Below are 17497 nucleotides of genomic sequence, written 5' to 3'. Positions count from 1 at the left end.
CCACCTGCCTCTGCCTCCCGAGTGCTGGGATTAAAGGCGTGCGCCACCACGCCCGGCGACAGTTAATGATTTATTGCAAAGAAAATAGACTGTTCAGTGTAATATTCCAAGATTTGTTTATGGAATGGACTCCAAGAAGCCAATATTTGGATTTCAGTAAAGGGCACTGATTAAGAGATTCATACAATCAGTACTATTTTAGTGACATTTGATGTCTCTTGAGATGACTCAGTAGGAAAAATTGCTTGCTGCCCCATCATGTAGACCTGACATTTCTCAGCACTCAAGTAAAAAGTTTGTCAGTCTCAGTTTAGACAACTATAAAGTCTAAATAGGAACCAACTGTGTGTGATGGAGATCTTTAGACAATATTTAATTCTTTAAATATAAAGCATATTCATCTTGTTAGTACTAAATTTCTTTAATCTTTAATAGTGATATATATAAATAATTATATTAAAATGAATTTATTTATGATTTATTGTCAATAATTGTTTGATTTTTATACCCCTCCCCCCTTTTTTGTTGTATAATTGTTTAACAGTTTGTCAGGCCAAGAAGTGTCTATACACCATCTCTGGATAACTTATAATATGCAATACAATATAAATGCTCTATAAATCATTGCTGTTACCTTATTACTTAGGGAATAATGATGAGAACAGTTTCTGAATTTCTAATTAACTCTGAATATTTTCAATTTATAGTTAGTTGAGTCTGTTGATGGATGTGGAAGTTACAAATTATAGAAGATTGGCTATATAATAAATATATTAGCTATAGGTAACTGGCTTACAACAGATTTATAGAATTTTATTTTCCATAGCTAACTTTTATTTTATATTACAAAACTGGCAATCAAATTGAATTTAGATTTCTGAGGATAGTTTTTTTCCCTTAAATAATTAATATAGCTTCCTTCAAGGGACTGAAACATTTTATTTGGTACTAGTAACACATTTGTATCCTCTCTACGCCCTTAAAAAGTAATAACCTTTTATCTCATAAAATGCATTTATTGAAGTGGCTGTGCCTTCTGTTCTTTAGTGTTGACTACCCTGTAAAGAAAGAAAGTGGACCGAGGCATGGAGGACAAATAGCTGGTGACTGCACCTTAGATCAAGATCAAGGCTAGATAACAGCATCTCTCTTGTCTTCCATGCTGGCAGGGATTGGTATTTACTGTGTACTTTGATCTTAAAGTTAGGGATCACGTTTGGAACAATAGTCTTTTTTCAACAGACACATCAGATTGAGAAAAGTCAATGCCCTAGTTCTCTGAACTTTTCAGGTTATGTAGATTAAATGATTTATTAAAATTTTGTATATATTAATTAATGCTGGAAATTAATATGGCAGCAATTATTCCTTAACCAGTATTTTCCCAAATAACCTCACAGAGACCTGTTAATTCAATATTTCAAAGCCTCAGGCCTTAGCTAGGCAGATTTCTCAACTAGCTCATCTAAGTTAACTCAACTACCTAGCCCCATCCAGCCACATTCGTAGCTATACTTTCCAGACCTGTGATCATGGCTGTCTCCTATGTCTCCTGGTGAGAAGGCTTTCCAACTCTTCTTCCCAGAGTTCCTTTCTCCCTCCCAGGAAATTCCACCTTCTACTTACTGCCCAGCTAATTGGCCATCAGATATTTATTAAAGCCAACCAGAGAATGCCTTAGGTAGGTGAGGAAGGACAGAAACACAATTTCACACAGTGTACCCCAACAGTATATTGAGAAAGGGATAAAAGCACCATTGGGAGCTACACAGCAGCCAAGCCAACCTTTTAGTGTAGAAACAAGAGTGAATGCTAAGTGTAGATCTGAATTTTGCTCTACTTGAGAAACTGGCTAATGTTGATTCCTGTCAGTTCTTGCTCAGATTTCTGGGCGGCAGGCTGCCTGCCACTTTTATATGCTGATTCTCTTTGTATAAGGAAAGCAGCATATTATAATGGATAGGAACACACACTGGGGATGTGTGACCATTTTGATTAAATGCCAGTTCATTTATTGTTTATAGCTGAGTTTTCTCATCTATAAAATGTAGATAATTGCTTCTAACTCCGAGTACTATTTTTTGTTAGAATTTAATATTGGAAGCACGGTATCAGTACTTTACCTCAGTTCTGGAATTTTTCTGACCTCCTAAATGTCCTTTCTTCTTTTTAATTGGAAATCTGAAGTTCAATATTTTAATGACTTTGCTGACAGAATGCTGCAATTTGGGACAAAACCAAGGAATGTCAGCAGTCTTTCAAAATTAATCCACTTGAAATGTAGGTATTGTAGAGACCATATGCATTAGTTGAATTGTTAGACATAAAATAAATAAATAGGTCCTTAGTAGCCCAATTTATATGAGTATTAACGCAGAACAGAGATAGGAGATTCATTTGATGTGGGTTGGTGTGCTGTGGATATATGTGACTTCATTTATAGATTGCCAGCCTAACATACCAGAGGATCTATGTTCAATCCTAAAATAGGAAGACAGAAACACTCAGGCCCAGAAGTAAAGCTAGAGAAACAGGACTTTAAATTCATATTTGGCCAGCTTAAGGCCTACTAGTACTTAATGTGAAGCCTTCTCTCAGAACAACAAAAGAAAACTTAGAACATTGTGGCTACATTGGGAAGATGAGCCAATAAAGAGGTCTTGTGACATGACATTTAAGTTTAAATAGAAGGCAAAAGTTATCTATAAACAAAGCAGTCTCTGTATAGTCCTGCCTTTTAGTGATCCATCATTGTCTAATTTCCAGTATTCCTTCATGGTCTAACCAGTCATAAATGTGTGCAATCCCTTCCTGGGTGAGAAGTTCCTCCTCTGAATATACTTTATCACCCCCCCCCCGCCCCCCGCCACCCAGAGATACTTGTATAGGCATTCTGATCCCTTGGGGACCATTGTTTCAACAGCCAAAGGGAGGGGGCAAACTGTCTCTTAGAATATATTTGTTCCCTCCAGGTTGGTTACAGTACTTGCCTAGTTTGAGCATCTATAGAAAACAGGTCTGGGAGAAACTTCCATGTTGAATGACTTTGTTATGTGTTCCAGTTACAGATTCTAGTGCTGTGATAAACACTATGACAAAAAACAACTTGGGAAGTGTCTTAGTTTTCTTTTGCATTAACAAAATGCCATGACCAAAGTAGCTTATAAAATAAAGTTTATATTTTAAAAAAATTTTCCCACCCTCCTTCTCTAAAGTTTATATTTTTATAAAACAATAAAAAAGTATTTAATTGAGCTTATGGTTTTAGAGGGTTAGAGTCCATGATAGTAGAGCAAAGGCATGTAACAGGAACTGCTGAAAGCCATCCAAAAGTAGGAGGCCAAGAGACACTGGGAATGGCATAGAATTTGAAACATCAAAGTCTGTCCCCCGTGACACACCTCCAACAAGAGCATACCTCCCAATTCTTCCCAAACAATTCCACCAACTGGGACCAGTTGTTCAAATATATGAGCCTGTGGGGTCATTCTCATTCAAGAACAAAAAGATTTATTTAGCTTACACATCTCAATCACAGTCTGTGACCTCCCACATCAATCAAGAAAATGCCCTATAGATTTAGTTGCCTACAGGCCAGTTTTATAGAGGCATTTTTCAATTGAGGTTCCCTCTTCCCAGATGAACCTAGTTTGTGTCAAGTTTACAAAAACAAAACCTAAACAGCATATTATGGTACTTGGCTTAGCCACCCCACCTCCAAGTGGTATGTTAACGTGAATTTGCTTTGAGCTAAAAAATTGCTTCTACTCAAACTTTTTTTTTAAAGATTTATTTATTTTTGTTTGGTGTGTATGAGTGTTATGCCTTTTTTTTTTTTTTTTTAATTTATTATATATAAGTACACTGTAGCTGTCTTCAGACACACCAGAAGAGGGAGTCAGATTTCGTTACAGATGGTTGTAAGCCACCATGTGGTTGCTGGGATTTGAACTCTGGACCTTCAGAAGAGCAGTCGGGTGCTCTTACCCACTGAGCCATCTCACCAGCCCCTACTCAAACTTTAAGTAGGTGGAAAGCAGGTCAGATTCTGCGGTGTCCTGTTCTCATGTTGCCCCTCTGTAGATCTGGAGAATTTGTACCAATAATCATCATGACGTTGGCTGGGATTTTGCAAACAGGGCATTTCAGCACCAGCAGCATGGAAATAAGAAGGTACAAATGAAATCACTCTCATTTCTTCTATAAACCTTCATTCTTCTCTGCATTCTACTTTTTTCATTGTCACTAAATTTTCTTTAAAGTTGTTTGCACCACAACTTGCAGGTGCTCCCCAATTCTGCTGAGAACTCTTACACACTCAGTAATACTCCTCTTCATTCTACATTTTAAAATATATAGAATAGTCATATTTGGAGAACCCTGAACTGGCTAATTCTCTCTCACATTAATAGTATTTGGTGAGTATTTCCCTAAGAATGAGGTGATCCTACCACCCTGAGGGAATTCCTGTCTGATATCACCAGAAGCAGGAGGGAATACCACTGCCTCTTAATTTATAAAGGGAATACTATGGATAGTACTATGGATAGCCAAAGCCCCTAGTTTTCTCACTACTCTCCCTCCCTTTCTTTTTTATTAGAAATGTAGAAATGGATTTCTTGCAAAGAAAATGAAAGACTCCTAGGATTTTAGAATTCATAAAGATAAAGATAAAGATGCCAAGATTAAATGATCCATGAGCTTACCACTGTTATCATCTACATTATGTAGATTCCCTAGGCCAGAAATCTCTTGCTGCTTCTCTGAGGTTCATAGGCCACAGACTTTTTAATTTCCCCAACTATGAATTAGTTGGTAATCTTACATTTTGTACATGAGGAGTTCAAACTTAGTTTTTTTCAGGACTGCTGTTTATTTTTACTTCTAATCAGGACTCATTTATATTAGCTGACATGCTAATATAATCTCTCTCTCTCTCTCTCTCTTTGTCTCTGTCTCTCTCTGTCTCCCTCTGTCTCTGTCTTGTTCTCTCTCTGTGTGTTAAAGTACATATAACAAGATTTACTCTCATAACTTAAAATAGCATTGCAGATTTTCATATTGTGCAATCAATCTTAAGAACTTTTTACGTCTCAAAAAACAGAAACTGTCCTTTAAACAACTATTTCTTAGCATATAGTAGCAACCTTTTCTTCCTTAGAGTATGAAGTGTCCTTTGCCAGCTCTTTCAATAGATTTTGGTTGAAAATCTATTTTATTGGATATTAGAATGGCTACTCCAGCTTGTTTCTTGTGACCATTGGCTTGAAAAAAAATTTTTCCAGCCTTTTAATCTGAGGTTGTGTCTGTCTTTGTCACTGATGTGTGTTCTCTGTATCCAGCAAAATTCTGGGTCCTGTTTAAGTCTGTTAGCCTATGTATTTTTATTGGGGAATTGAGTCCATTGATGTTGAGAGATATTAAAGACCAATGATTGTTGGTTCTTGTTATTTTTATTGTTAGAAGTGACATTATGTTTATGTGGCTCTCTTCTTTGGGGTTTGTTGTGAGATGATTAATTTCTCGTTGTTTGTTTGTTTGTTTGTTTTTGTTGTTGATGATGTGTAGTTTCCCTATTTGTTGGTGGCTATTTGAGTTTTCCTCATATTATCCTCTATAAGGCTGCGTTAGTGGAATGGTATTGTTTAAATTTGGTTTTGTCATGGAATATCTTGGTTTTTCCATTATGGTGATTGAGTTTTGCTGGGTATAGTAGCCTAGGGTGGCATTTGTGTTCTCTTAGGGTCTGTATGACATCTGTCCAAAATCTTCTGGCTTTTAGAGTCTCTGTTGAGAAGTCTGGTGCAATTCTGATAGGTCTGCCTTTATATGTTACTTGGCCTTTTTCCCTTACAGCTTTTAATATTTTTTGTTGTTGTTGTTCTGTGTATTTAGTGTTTTGATTATTATGTGACATGAGGAATTTATTTTCTGGTTGAATCTATTTGGTGTTCTGTAGGCTTCTTGTATGTTTATGACCATTTCTTTCTTTAGCTTAGAGATGTTTTCTTCTATGACTTTGTTGAAGATGTTCATTGACACTTTGCATTAGGAATCTCTTCTATTCCTAGTATTCTTAGGTTTGGTCTTTTCATTGTATTGAATTTCCTAGGTGTTTTGTGTTAGGAGCTTTTTTCACTTGTTTTTTTTTTTTTTTTTTTTTTTTTTTTTTTTTTTTTTTTTGACCGTTGTGTCAATATCTTCTATGGTATCTTCTCTGCCTGAGGTTCTCTCTTCTATTCTCCTGTATTTTGTTGGTGATGTTTGCATCTGTAACTCTTGATCACTTTCCTAGCTTTTCCATCTCCTGGGTTGCCTCCCTTTGTGATTTCTTTATTGTTTCAATTTCCATTTTTAGATCCTGGAAGGTTTGGTTCAATTCCTTCACCTGTCTCATTGTGTTTTCCTGTATATTTTTTAAGGGATTTATGTGTTACCTGCTTACCTGTGTTCTCTTCTATTTCTTTAAGGGAGTTAGTTGTGTCCTCTGTCATCTTCATGAGATGGGATTTTAGGTCAGAGTCTTACTTTTCAGGTGTGTTGGGGTATCCAGGACTTGCTAAAGTGGGAGAACTGGGTTCTGATGGTGCAAAGTGACATTGGTTTCTGTTGCTTGTCTCTCGCCATCTGGTTATGTCAGGTGTTACCTGTTTTTGCTGTCTATGATTGGATCATGTACCTCCTATGAGCCTGTAAGCCTAGTTGTGAAGGAACTTCTGGGAGTCAAGGTGTCTCATGGTATGGAAGGGGGTCTGCTTAGAGCTGAGTTGTGTGGGCTATAAGGAAGATGTGTCTCTGCAGGGCAGAGTGAATGGGACCTGCCTCTGCTGCGCCCTGTGGGGGTCCAGTTAGGCCAAGTATTGGGGTAGAGGTTTCCATCCTGTGAGCCTGGTTGTGTGGGAGCACCTGGGAGTCAAGTTGTCTCTGGGTGTGGGAGGGGGTCTGGAGTGCCTGCTCTGCTGTTTTTTTTTTTTGTATTTGTAAGAGATGAAATTAAACAGCTATAAAAGAGACCTCAGAGCTGGAGAGATGGCTAAGCAGTTAAGAGCACTGACTGTTCTTCAGAAGGTCCTGAGTTCAAGTCCCAGCAACCACATGGTGGCTCACACCATCTGTCACAAGATCTGACATCCCCTTCTGGAGTGTCTGAAGACAGCTACAGTGTACTTACATATAATAAATAAATAATATATAATAAATAAATAAATAAATTTTTTAAAAAAAGTAAGGTCTCATGAAAAGTCTTAAAAGTTTCATATAGTAGTTAATAATTGCTGCACAAACTGTACTATTACTTAGCTGCTTAAATCAACCTCTTTTGTTGGCAGTTCTTTGGGATATCAATCTGAGATTCTGCTCCTTTTGCTTGAGTTCCTTGTGTTTCCACATTTTCTGGAAGTTTGATAGGAGTAAGCCATCTTAGCTCATCATCTGCAAAGTGTGGCAGCTTGATGGTTGCTGATGTAAGCTTTAATGGAAAAAGTCTTCTATGTTCTTACCTTCCTGTGGATACAAGACATTTTCCCACATGGGAACTCAAAATGTTTAAGTTCACAAGTCTGTTATTTCTCTTCACTTCTGTTGGTCAGAACAGGTTGCTGAGCAACAGGAAGAATAGGAAGTAGCGATAACAGACTTCCACAGTTTACTTTTTGTTTTAAGTTGTGCTGGTGATTCAAGCAAAGGCCTCGCTGCAGACTAAACATTTGCTCTGCCACAGAGCTGCATACATTTTCAGCCTTAGAAGTCAGCCACAGTGTTATATTGTGAAAAGGTCCACAGATGGCAGTGATTTTTAAGTTATTTTTAAGCTTTTCAGTGCTGTATTGGGTAAATGTAGAAAGATCAGTGAGTGGAAGGTTAACAAAGATTTGAGGGCACAAGGAAAAGTAGTAAGAGGAGGCAACTGAACCAGAGATGCTGCCCCAGGTCAGGTTCAATTGATATGATTGGTTAATTGGTTTCAGGTGAAATGGAGAGTCTTATTTTCTTTTGAGTGTTTCATCTGGTAGGTTGACCACACTCCAGTGGTTGGTTCCACACTTGTAATCATATTTGCAGTACTTAAAAAAAAAAAAACCTTACAAAAAGGAGAATATTGTTTCTGAGTAGGTTCAGGCTAGGACCGGTAGCTGCTGGGTACTGGGTAGCTGTTGGGTAGCTGCTGTTGCTGCTGCTGCAGTCCCCACTGCTCGCCCTGCTTTGGGGAGGAGAGCTCTGGGCTGTGGTGCTGCTTGTTTCTTACAAGCACAGAGAGTTGTGCCAACTGATTTGGGAACTCTGTCGATCTTGCTCCCACACGCCCTGCCTAGCTACAGGATGCCCTACCCTGACTCTGGACAACATCAGGATATCTAAGAGGAGTGCTTCAGAAACCAGAAATTTTGAACCAAATCAATAGTATTTGCATGTAAAGTTGTTGGGGCAAAAAAAATATACTGTGTCACACACAGCATTTTGCAATGCCACTTTGATAAATTGAAGTGCAATGGAGAGGTGGATAAGGTGGAATGGAGCAGAGGGAGAGAGGTGGAAACTAGATCCATGGCTAGGAGGCAACAGGTGTGGGAGTATGGCTGCACATTGTTGTTGGGTAGTGTTCAGCAGCTTGGAGCTAGTGCAGGCTCTGCCCCCTAACACACTGCTCAGTGCACAATTACCCTAGCTCTGAGCAAATGTACGATATCCAAGATGGAGAATGATTAATTTTTAGAATTGGGGCTCCTTGATGTTCATGGTCATCCTGGTGTCGGTAGTCTGGTGGTCCATGTTGCTGCTGGGGTTCATGTTGGTGTTTGTGATTCCTGTTGCTGTAGAAGGCATGTTGATGTCTGTGGTTCATGATTCTGCAGAGTGCTCTGTTGGTGTCTGTGGCCCACTTCAGCCATGAGCTGTGTTGCTGTTTGTGGTCATGCTGCTGCACAATGTCATGTTAAGGTCCATGTCTGTGCTGCCTCCGCAAACCATGTGGAACTTCATGATCTATGCGGCCACTGGCTGTTATGGCCAGGAAAGCTTCTTTTGCAGTAGTGTCAATGACTGCAAACTCATAATTGAGAATGAGAAACATTGAAGGCTTCTGTGGCAAACTCATCCCCCCCGCAATAAACAGTCTAGACAGGAAACCATTGAAGTGAGTCCTTAAAAATTGTGATAAAAGTGATGAAATGTAGCTCTTCACAATTGATGGCTTGAGGTGGTAGTGGTGTGTGGGACTCAGTTATCTTTAAGTGGCTGGCCACTGGGGGGTTGATCATGCTTTGTTGAGTATATAGGCAATGCAAATAGGACTTGGGGTTTGTTTTGCTTTTCTGTTTTATTGGCCAACGTCACAAGGGAGGAATGGGAAGCAAATTTGATGGGGGTACATTATATAAAATACCCAAATAATCAATAAAAAATTAAGTTGGAAAAAAAGAAAAGAGAGCAGCAGCTGGACTATGGTGGTACATGCTTTTAATTCCAGCACCCCAAAGGGAGAAGTAGGTGAATCCCCGTGAGTTTGAGGCCAGCTTGGTCAACAAAGCAAAAAAGAGGAGGAAGAGGAGGAGGAAGAGTGTCATTGATGTGAAATCTTATGGGAAGTGTTTCTGAGAGCTTTATTCCAGACATGATATGGCCAAGGCTGTACCTTGTGTTGGCAGCCAAACTTGGTAGTTACTTAGGTGAAGCTTGTTTTGAAGGTATGAAGGTGTCTTAAAGAGCAGCTGAGGGTTGGCACTGTGTGGCAGGGCTGGAGTCTTTGAAGATAGCCTAGGAGAGGCTACTTGTAAAATTGCAGTTCAGTTGCTGCAAGAGCCCCCTGCCCTTCAGTTTTGGAGATGTCAGTACACTGGAATTACCTTGAGAACAGCATCAGCAGCGGAATGGAGCCAGCCAGGGCCTAAAAGACAAATTGCGTGCTGCAGAGAGCTGGAGAAATGACCCAAGACTCTTGGAGGAGCCCAGTGGATTGTGAGTGAATCCCAGATAATTGGATGCATCAGATCTACATTGTTAGACTATGTGCTTAATTCAGATTGTGATCATGTCCTGATTCTTCTTTCTTTAAGAAAGTATTTTTAACTTAATTTTGACTTTTTTTTAGGAACCTACAATTGAAATACTTTTAACTTTTAAAACTTTTTGTATGTTTAAAGAGATTGGATATTTTAAAAAGACTGAACTTTTAATGTGTTTGAATTTGTAAGGACTGTGTAAGTTTAAAGTTATTTATGTTTCATAAATATTAACATTAATGTGCCATATAGGGATAAATAAGAAAGGAAAGGTTCTAATTGAAAAGTGATGTGTTTGTGTGCCAAATTGACAAGGGATCAATCATATTTGCTAGTTTTGAGTCATCACAGAGGAGGGAGCCTCAAAAGAGAAAATGCCTCCTTAAAATTCAGCTGTGGGAAAGTCTATAGAGCATTCCTAGTTAGTGATTGATTGGGGGAGGGGAGGTCCAGTGCATTGTGGCTGAAACCATCCTTTAGCTGTTGGTCCTGGGTTCTATAAGAAAGCAGGCTGAGCAAGCTGTGAGGAGCAAGCCAGTAAGCAGCATACCTCCAGGCCCATTGCATTGGCCCCTGCCTCTAGTTTCCTGCCCTGTTTGAGTTCCTTACTGATTTCCTTTAATGATGAACTGTGATGCGAAAGCACAAGCTGAATACCCCACCCCCAAACAAACAAAAATTAAAATAAAGGACACAGAGTTGGAAACAATACAGGACTTGGGGTGGATCTGGAAAGAGTTAAGAGGCAAATCTCAAAATACATTGTAAACATGTATGAAATTCTAAAAAAAAAATGGTACATATTATATTAAAAATACAAAATACATGGTTACATTTTAGGAGAGATATTTTTAACATAAATAATTTCTAATTGATAATATATAAGTGTACAATGGTAATAAACAATAAAGTAGGTTTTGCTTTGTTTTTCAAAGTGTTAGAAATGTTAGAAATAGCATGGTGAAGCCGGGCGTGGTGGCGAACACCTTTAATCCCAGCACTAGGGAGGCAGAGGCAAGCGAATTTCTGAGTTTGAGGCCAGCCTGGTCTACAAAGTGAGTTCCAGAACAGCCAGGGTACACAGAGAAACCCTGTCTTGAAAAAAACCAAAAAAACCAAAAACAAAAACAAAACATAACAACAAAAAAGAAATAGCATGGTGGTCTAAGCTGGCCTCAAACTTACAATTCTACTGTCTCAGCTTCCCAAGTGCTAGAATTACAGGTATGAACCACTACAGTGTGTCTGTTTTTATATTCAATCAGCATTGCAGCCACATGTCTGCATTTTAATGAACTTCATAAAGCAGAATCTCAGGTTGAGAGAAGAAACAAAACACTTGAAGATGCATGTGATAGCTGGATAAGACAATGTAGTTTCCTGTCCCCCTTAACCCCCTCTCCTCCCCCAAGCTTCTTGCTGAGGGCCCTTTGAAGGAACGCTCTTTTTTTTTTAAATTATTTTCCTTATTTACATTTCAAATGTTATCCCCTTTCCCTGTTTCCCCTCCAAAAATCCCCTATCCCCCCCCCCCCCAATTCACCCACTCCCATCCCTGGCCCTGGCATTCTCCTATACTGGGGCACAGAACCTTCACAGGACCTAGGGCCTCTCCTCTCATTGATGATCTATTGATGCTACATATGCACCTCAGAGCCACAAGTCCCACCATGTTTTTTCTTTGATTGGTGGTTTAGTCCCAAGGAGCTCTGGGTGTACTGGTTGGTTCATATTGTTGTTCCTCCTATGGGGCTGCAAATCCCTTCAGCTCCTTGGGTCCTTTCTCTAGCTCTGAAGGAATAATCTTTAAGACAAACATTAGCTGTCTCAGAAGTTCAGTGATCTCTGTGGCACTGGACAGAACAGTTATTAGTGAGCATCTTGGTCAGGTCTCTGTAATCCCCAGTGGTGTGACAGGTTTAAGGTAATATACTATAGGAAGTATCAAATTGTTCACATTATTATATCTAGACAAATTTATAAGTGAGTTGCTATAATGGTGTTCATCTGTAAACCTAGAGTTAAAAGAAGCAACTGCACAATTAATATCACTTGCATGATGACCAAGCATCTATGTGGCTGACAATACTGGTCCTTTATTGAATGCTACTTCTAAAGCTGCTTTGTCTCTCTATTCCATAGAAAAGGCCTACTATTCCACTTAGAAACACAACAAACTAGAGATACAAACGTAAGTCCTCAGGACACTTTGCTGGTCAATGTCTTATAGAAGAAACAGATTTTTTATTCTTGAACAAATTCTTGTCTGTGTGCTTAAGTTATCTAAGAGACCAGGTGGTACCAGGTGGTTACAGCCAGTGCATGCATATATTGATAGTTCTACTAAGATTTATCTCCTATTAGGATTGAACTTCATAGCTGTTCTTTAGCTCACACCACCTTCCCCTAAGCCTTATTATGAAGTGGACATGTCTTCAGTTTATACTACTGACCTTTACAGAATAACTGCTTGGGATGGATCAGTGAAGATAACAAGCAGACCATTTAACTTTTTGAGGGTACTTCCATTCCAGGGAGCTAGATGATAAATTGAAAAAAGTCATAAATTTATTAGAAATCCTTCAGAAAATAATTGTGTAAAGAGGAACTAGGGATAGTAAGTTGAAAAGGAGCACCAGGAAGCCTAACTTTATAACAAAGGTTTGTGATGGAGTAAAATTTAGGAGATTAGTACCATTAAGGAGAGGCCTTCTGCTCTCCTTGGAACATTGAGAAGGGTACCCTGAGGGCAATACACCCCACCCCCACCCCACACCTACTTCTCAGTAAGCTTCCAATTCCTGAAAGGAAGCAGCGGTTCTCATCCTTAAAGCTGCAACCCCTTAAAACAGTTCCTCATGTTGTGGTGATCTCCAACCATAAAATTCTTTTCTTTTCTTTTCTTTTCTTTTCTTTTCTCTTCTTTTCTTTTTTAAAAAAAGATTTATTTATTATTATATCTAAGTACACTGTAGCTGTCTTCAGACACACCAGAAGAGGACATCAGATCTCATTATGGATGGTATGTGGTTGCTGGGATTTGAACTCAGGACCTTTGGAAGAACAGTCAGTGTTCTTAACCACTGAGCCATCTCTCCAGCCCATATAAAATTATTTTCATTCCTACTCCATAACCGTAATTTTGTTATTACTATGAATCATAATATAAACATCTGTGTTTTCCCATTGTCTTAGGTGACTCCTATGAAAGGGTCCTTCAGTCCCTAAAGGGTTGTGACCTACAAGTTTAGAACCATTGCCCTAGGGTTTTTGCTTTGTTTTGTTTTGCTCCTGGAAAGCAATTGTTTTGACTTAACAAAACTTGTAGCTAATTTAGTCAAAGGGAAAGAAGGGTTCATTCTAAACCAGTGTAGAATTAGCAGGAATATAGCAGTATAAGCCACACTGTACTGGCTTTGGAAGTATGAAAGATACCAGAGTGAGGTCATTTTGGGTTCTTCCTCCATGACTACAGAGAACTGCTGAGGCCAGGCAATATGTAGTAATATTGGAGTTGCTGTAGGAAGTCTGTAAGAGGCCAGGATGCCCAGAGAGGCCATTGAGTGAAGCTGTGCAAGAAGCCTGAGTTACACTGCAGACACTGAGCTATTGGAGATGATGGAGCCTTAAGACCAGTTGTAGAGATTTCAGGCAGCAAAACTAGAGGGGCTAAGCCAAACTCCTTGAAACTAAAGTTTGTGTTAATGGACATGGAGCTACAGGATGTGGTTGTGTTTGGTTTGGTGAGTTTGCATCTTGCTTTGTTCCTCTCTGTTGGAAGGATTGAACTGTATGTTCTATGCCATTGTTAGAAGTGTGTAATTTGCCTTTCTATTTTATAAGGAGTCAGTTAAGAAATTACCTTTAGTATCAAAGGAGACTTTGAATTTTTGTTATGCTTGTTTTTATTTATTTATTTATTTATTTATTTATTTATTTATTTCGAGACAGGGTTTCTCTGTATAGCCCTGGCTGTCCTGGAACTTACTCTGTAGACCAGGCTGGCCTCGAACTCAGAAACCGCCTGCCTCTGCCTCCTGAGTGCTGGGATTAAAGGCATGCGCCACCACGCCGGGCTATGCTTGCTTGTTTTTCAAGACAGGGTTTCTCTCTGTAGTTCTGGCTGCCCTGGAACTTTCTTTGTAGACCAGGTTGGCCTAACAGTAACCCCAGAGATCTGCCTGCTTCTGTCTCCCCAGTGGTGGGATTAAAGGTGTGCCACCACTCCTGGCTTTGACTTTGGACTTTAAATGGTGTTGAAACTGTTAAAGAATACTGGACTTTTGTAGTTGGACTAAGTGTATTTAGCATTATGATAATGGCTGTGATCCTGTGGGACTGCCAGAGAGTGGAATAGTGGTGTTTTGAGTGATGTCTTGAGGTTTCAATTGTTGTGAAAAGACATCATGACCAAGGCAACTCCTATAAAGGGAAACATTTGATTACGGTTGGCTTACAGTTTCAGAGGTTCATTATCATCATTGTGAGAAGCATGGCAGCATGCAGGTAGACATGATGCTGGAGGAGCTGAGAATTCTACATCTTATTATGAAGGTAGCCAGGAGAAGACTGTTTTTTGTAGGCGGCCAGGAAGAGGCTCTCTCCTCCACACCCAGCTGAGCTTGAGCACTAAGAGCCTGCTGCAACAGTGATGCAGTTCCTCCAGCAAGGCCACACCTCCTAATAGTGCCACTTCCCATGGGCCAAGTGAATTCAAACCACCACAGATGAGAATTGTCTTGGTAGTCTCTTTGCAGTAATCTCTCAGCCATCTGCTTCAGCTGCCTTCTTCATGCTTCCCTCCCTACCCCTCACCTTCTGCCATTATAGACTCTTTCTGCAACTGTAAGCTAAAGTAAACTCTTTCTTAAGTTGCTTTTGGTCATGACTTTTATCACAATGATGAAAAATAACCAATGCATAGCGTATCTTGGTTCCCAGTGTGGTTTTATTTTAAGTAATAGAGGTGGTTCAAAGTTTGTATATTTCTTCATGCCTTTGATGATACTTTCTTATGTTTATTATGTTTTTTTAACAGCTTTCTTTCCTTTTCAGCTACAAGGTTTTGGCCACCCAAGTGTTTACCATGCTGCTATTGTCATCTTCTTGGAATTCTTTGCGTGGGGCCTGTTAACAACTCCAATGTTGACTGTAAGTACTACTGTACCTTTAGACATGGTGTATATGAAATACAAGACATTGTTGAAAGTGTTTCTTTATTTGGATGTTAATGGGTTTTGATTTAAGGACCTAATAAATAGAAAATTGGTCAGTACTTTATAATGATGAATGTAAAAATGAACATATGCCTGGTTTTGATAACTTCTCTACAGCTATTTCTTTTTTTTTTAAGATTTATTTATTTATTAGTATATGTAAGTACACTGTAGCTGTCTTCAGACACCCCAGAAGAGGGCATCAGATCTCATTATGGATGGTTGTGAGCCACCATGTGGTTGCTGGGATTTGAACTCAGGACCTTCGGAAGAGCCAGTCAGTGCTCTTAACCGCTGAGCCATCTCTCTAGCCCCTCTACAGCCATTTCTTTAAATCAAATATTGAATGTCCTTTTAAAAACTTGTTTCTTTTAAAAATTTTTATGTATATGACTTTTGTTTGCATGTATATCTATGTACCTCTTGCATGCCTACTTCTGGAGACTTGCCTAGTGTGAGAGACACATCACATCCTCTGAAACTGGTGTTACAGGTGGTTGTGAGTTACAGTGTAGGTACTCAGAATTGAACCTGGGCTCTTTGGAAGTGCAGCAGTGTTCCTAACTGCTGAGCTATCTCTCTAGCCACATATATATTTGACAAGAACTAAGATGTTTGATGTACGCATATATCATCAAACAAGTACCAAAGAAGAGATGCAGGGATCAGGGGTGGGATGTGGAATGGTACGGATTTTAAGAATTATTTAATAACACCTAGGATAAGTTTTAAATGTCTTTGAAATTAAGTTTCAGTTGTCTTTAGTTATTTTAAAAAATAACTAATAGGCCAGATGTAATGGTATATGCTACTGGGGACACAGAGACAGATAGACTCTGAGTTTAAGGCTAGCCTGATCAACAGAGTTCCAGGACAGCCAGGGCTGTACAAAGAAATCCTGTCTCTCAAAATATAAACAAAACAAACAAAAGCACTAATAGTGCTCTCTTCGTAGTCATTATTTTGCCATAGCAGAAAGGTCTTTTTCATGAATTCAATTTTTGTCTCATAGTTAAGTCTTGAATATACACAAGTTTAAAGGGTAGACATTAGCCGGTTAGTCTTAGAGAAGACTTTGGCATGAATTTTTAGAGAATATTTCATTATTACTATTTTGTTTGTGTGCATGCATACATGTATGTGTTTGTGTAGACCAGAGAACAGTGAAGAATGAAAAACTGAAGAAAGAATACCAAAATTCCAAATTTATAAACTTCAAAATCCTCCAAGTAGTTAACGTCTTTGGGACGTTCTGACCTTTTAACAGGGCCCTATTTTTATTTTGTTGTGACTTAGTTTTTCATTCAACTATTTCAAATCAGCATACAAAGTCCTGGCTTGTACCTCATAGTTTGCTCAACCTGCTTTCTTATAGAATCCAGGATAACCAGCCCAGGGGTAGCATCACCCATAATGTGTTGGGCTCTCCCTGAAAAATCATTAGTTAAGGAAATGCCTTACAGACTTACCTACATCCTGATCTTAATGGAGGCATTTTCTCAGTTAAGGCTCCCTCCTTTCTGATGATTCTAGCTTGTGTTAAGTTGAGATAAAACTAGCCAGTATAAAAGTAATGTTTTCCATATATATCTCGTTGCTATTAATCTTTTTCCTTCACTAGCCCTTTGGTCTTTGATCTCCTTTAAAAACTCTTTCCCCCTCATGGTCCCCTTTTGTTTTCATGGCCTGTATCTCCCCATACACATGAATTAATTTTGGGAGATTACATGTGTTTAGGAATTTATCCACATTTTTTTTTCTAGATTTGTTTCAGCTAATTGAAATGTAATTTTTTAAAGTTCCTGAAAACCCCTTACAGTTCATTATAGCCTATTGCAACATGCCTTTTCATCTCTATTCTTAGTAATTTTTGTCTATTCTTTCTTTTCATTCATTTAACTAGAATTTGCCAGTATTATATCTCTTTTCAAAGAACTACTCTTTTATTAAGTTATATGTATACACACATACACACACATACATACATACATACATATAGATAGTCTTTATTAGTTCCTATCTTTGTTGTTTCTTGCTGTCTACTGCATTTTAGTTTGCCTTATTTTTTTTGGAAGGTAAATTATTATTTTATTATCTATTTTTATATGCCTCATTTTATTTTACTAATGAGACATTTTCTTGTATCTCTTTATTTCCAAAAAGACAGAAAAAATAGAAAAGTTAGAAAGAAATATATTGAAAATGATGTCCAAAATAGTGCATTTTTTTAAATTATGTATTTTCCTCAATTACATTTCCAATGCTATCCCAAAAGTCCCCCAT

The 17497-nt window shown here is 38.6% G+C and overlaps 1 protein-coding gene across 1 annotated transcript in view; it reads left to right on the top strand.

Annotated features, from left to right (window-relative positions):
- Positions 1-17497, top strand: part of Mfsd14b (major facilitator superfamily domain containing 14B) — a 59224-nt gene that overhangs the window by 8831 nt on the left and 32896 nt on the right. Inside the window, exon 2 of the mRNA XM_021180063.2 lies at positions 15054-15149. Coding sequence (XP_021035722.1) covers positions 15054-15149 — 96 coding nt within the window. The remainder of the gene's footprint in view (positions 1-15053; positions 15150-17497) is intronic.

This window comes from Mus caroli, chromosome 13 (assembly GCF_900094665.2).
Source record: "Mus caroli chromosome 13, CAROLI_EIJ_v1.1, whole genome shotgun sequence".
In the NCBI taxonomy this organism is placed as follows: domain Eukaryota; kingdom Metazoa; phylum Chordata; class Mammalia; order Rodentia; family Muridae; genus Mus; species Mus caroli.
The sequence above is the reverse complement of the archived record's forward strand: the minus strand, read 5'-3'. Positions and strand labels throughout refer to the sequence as shown.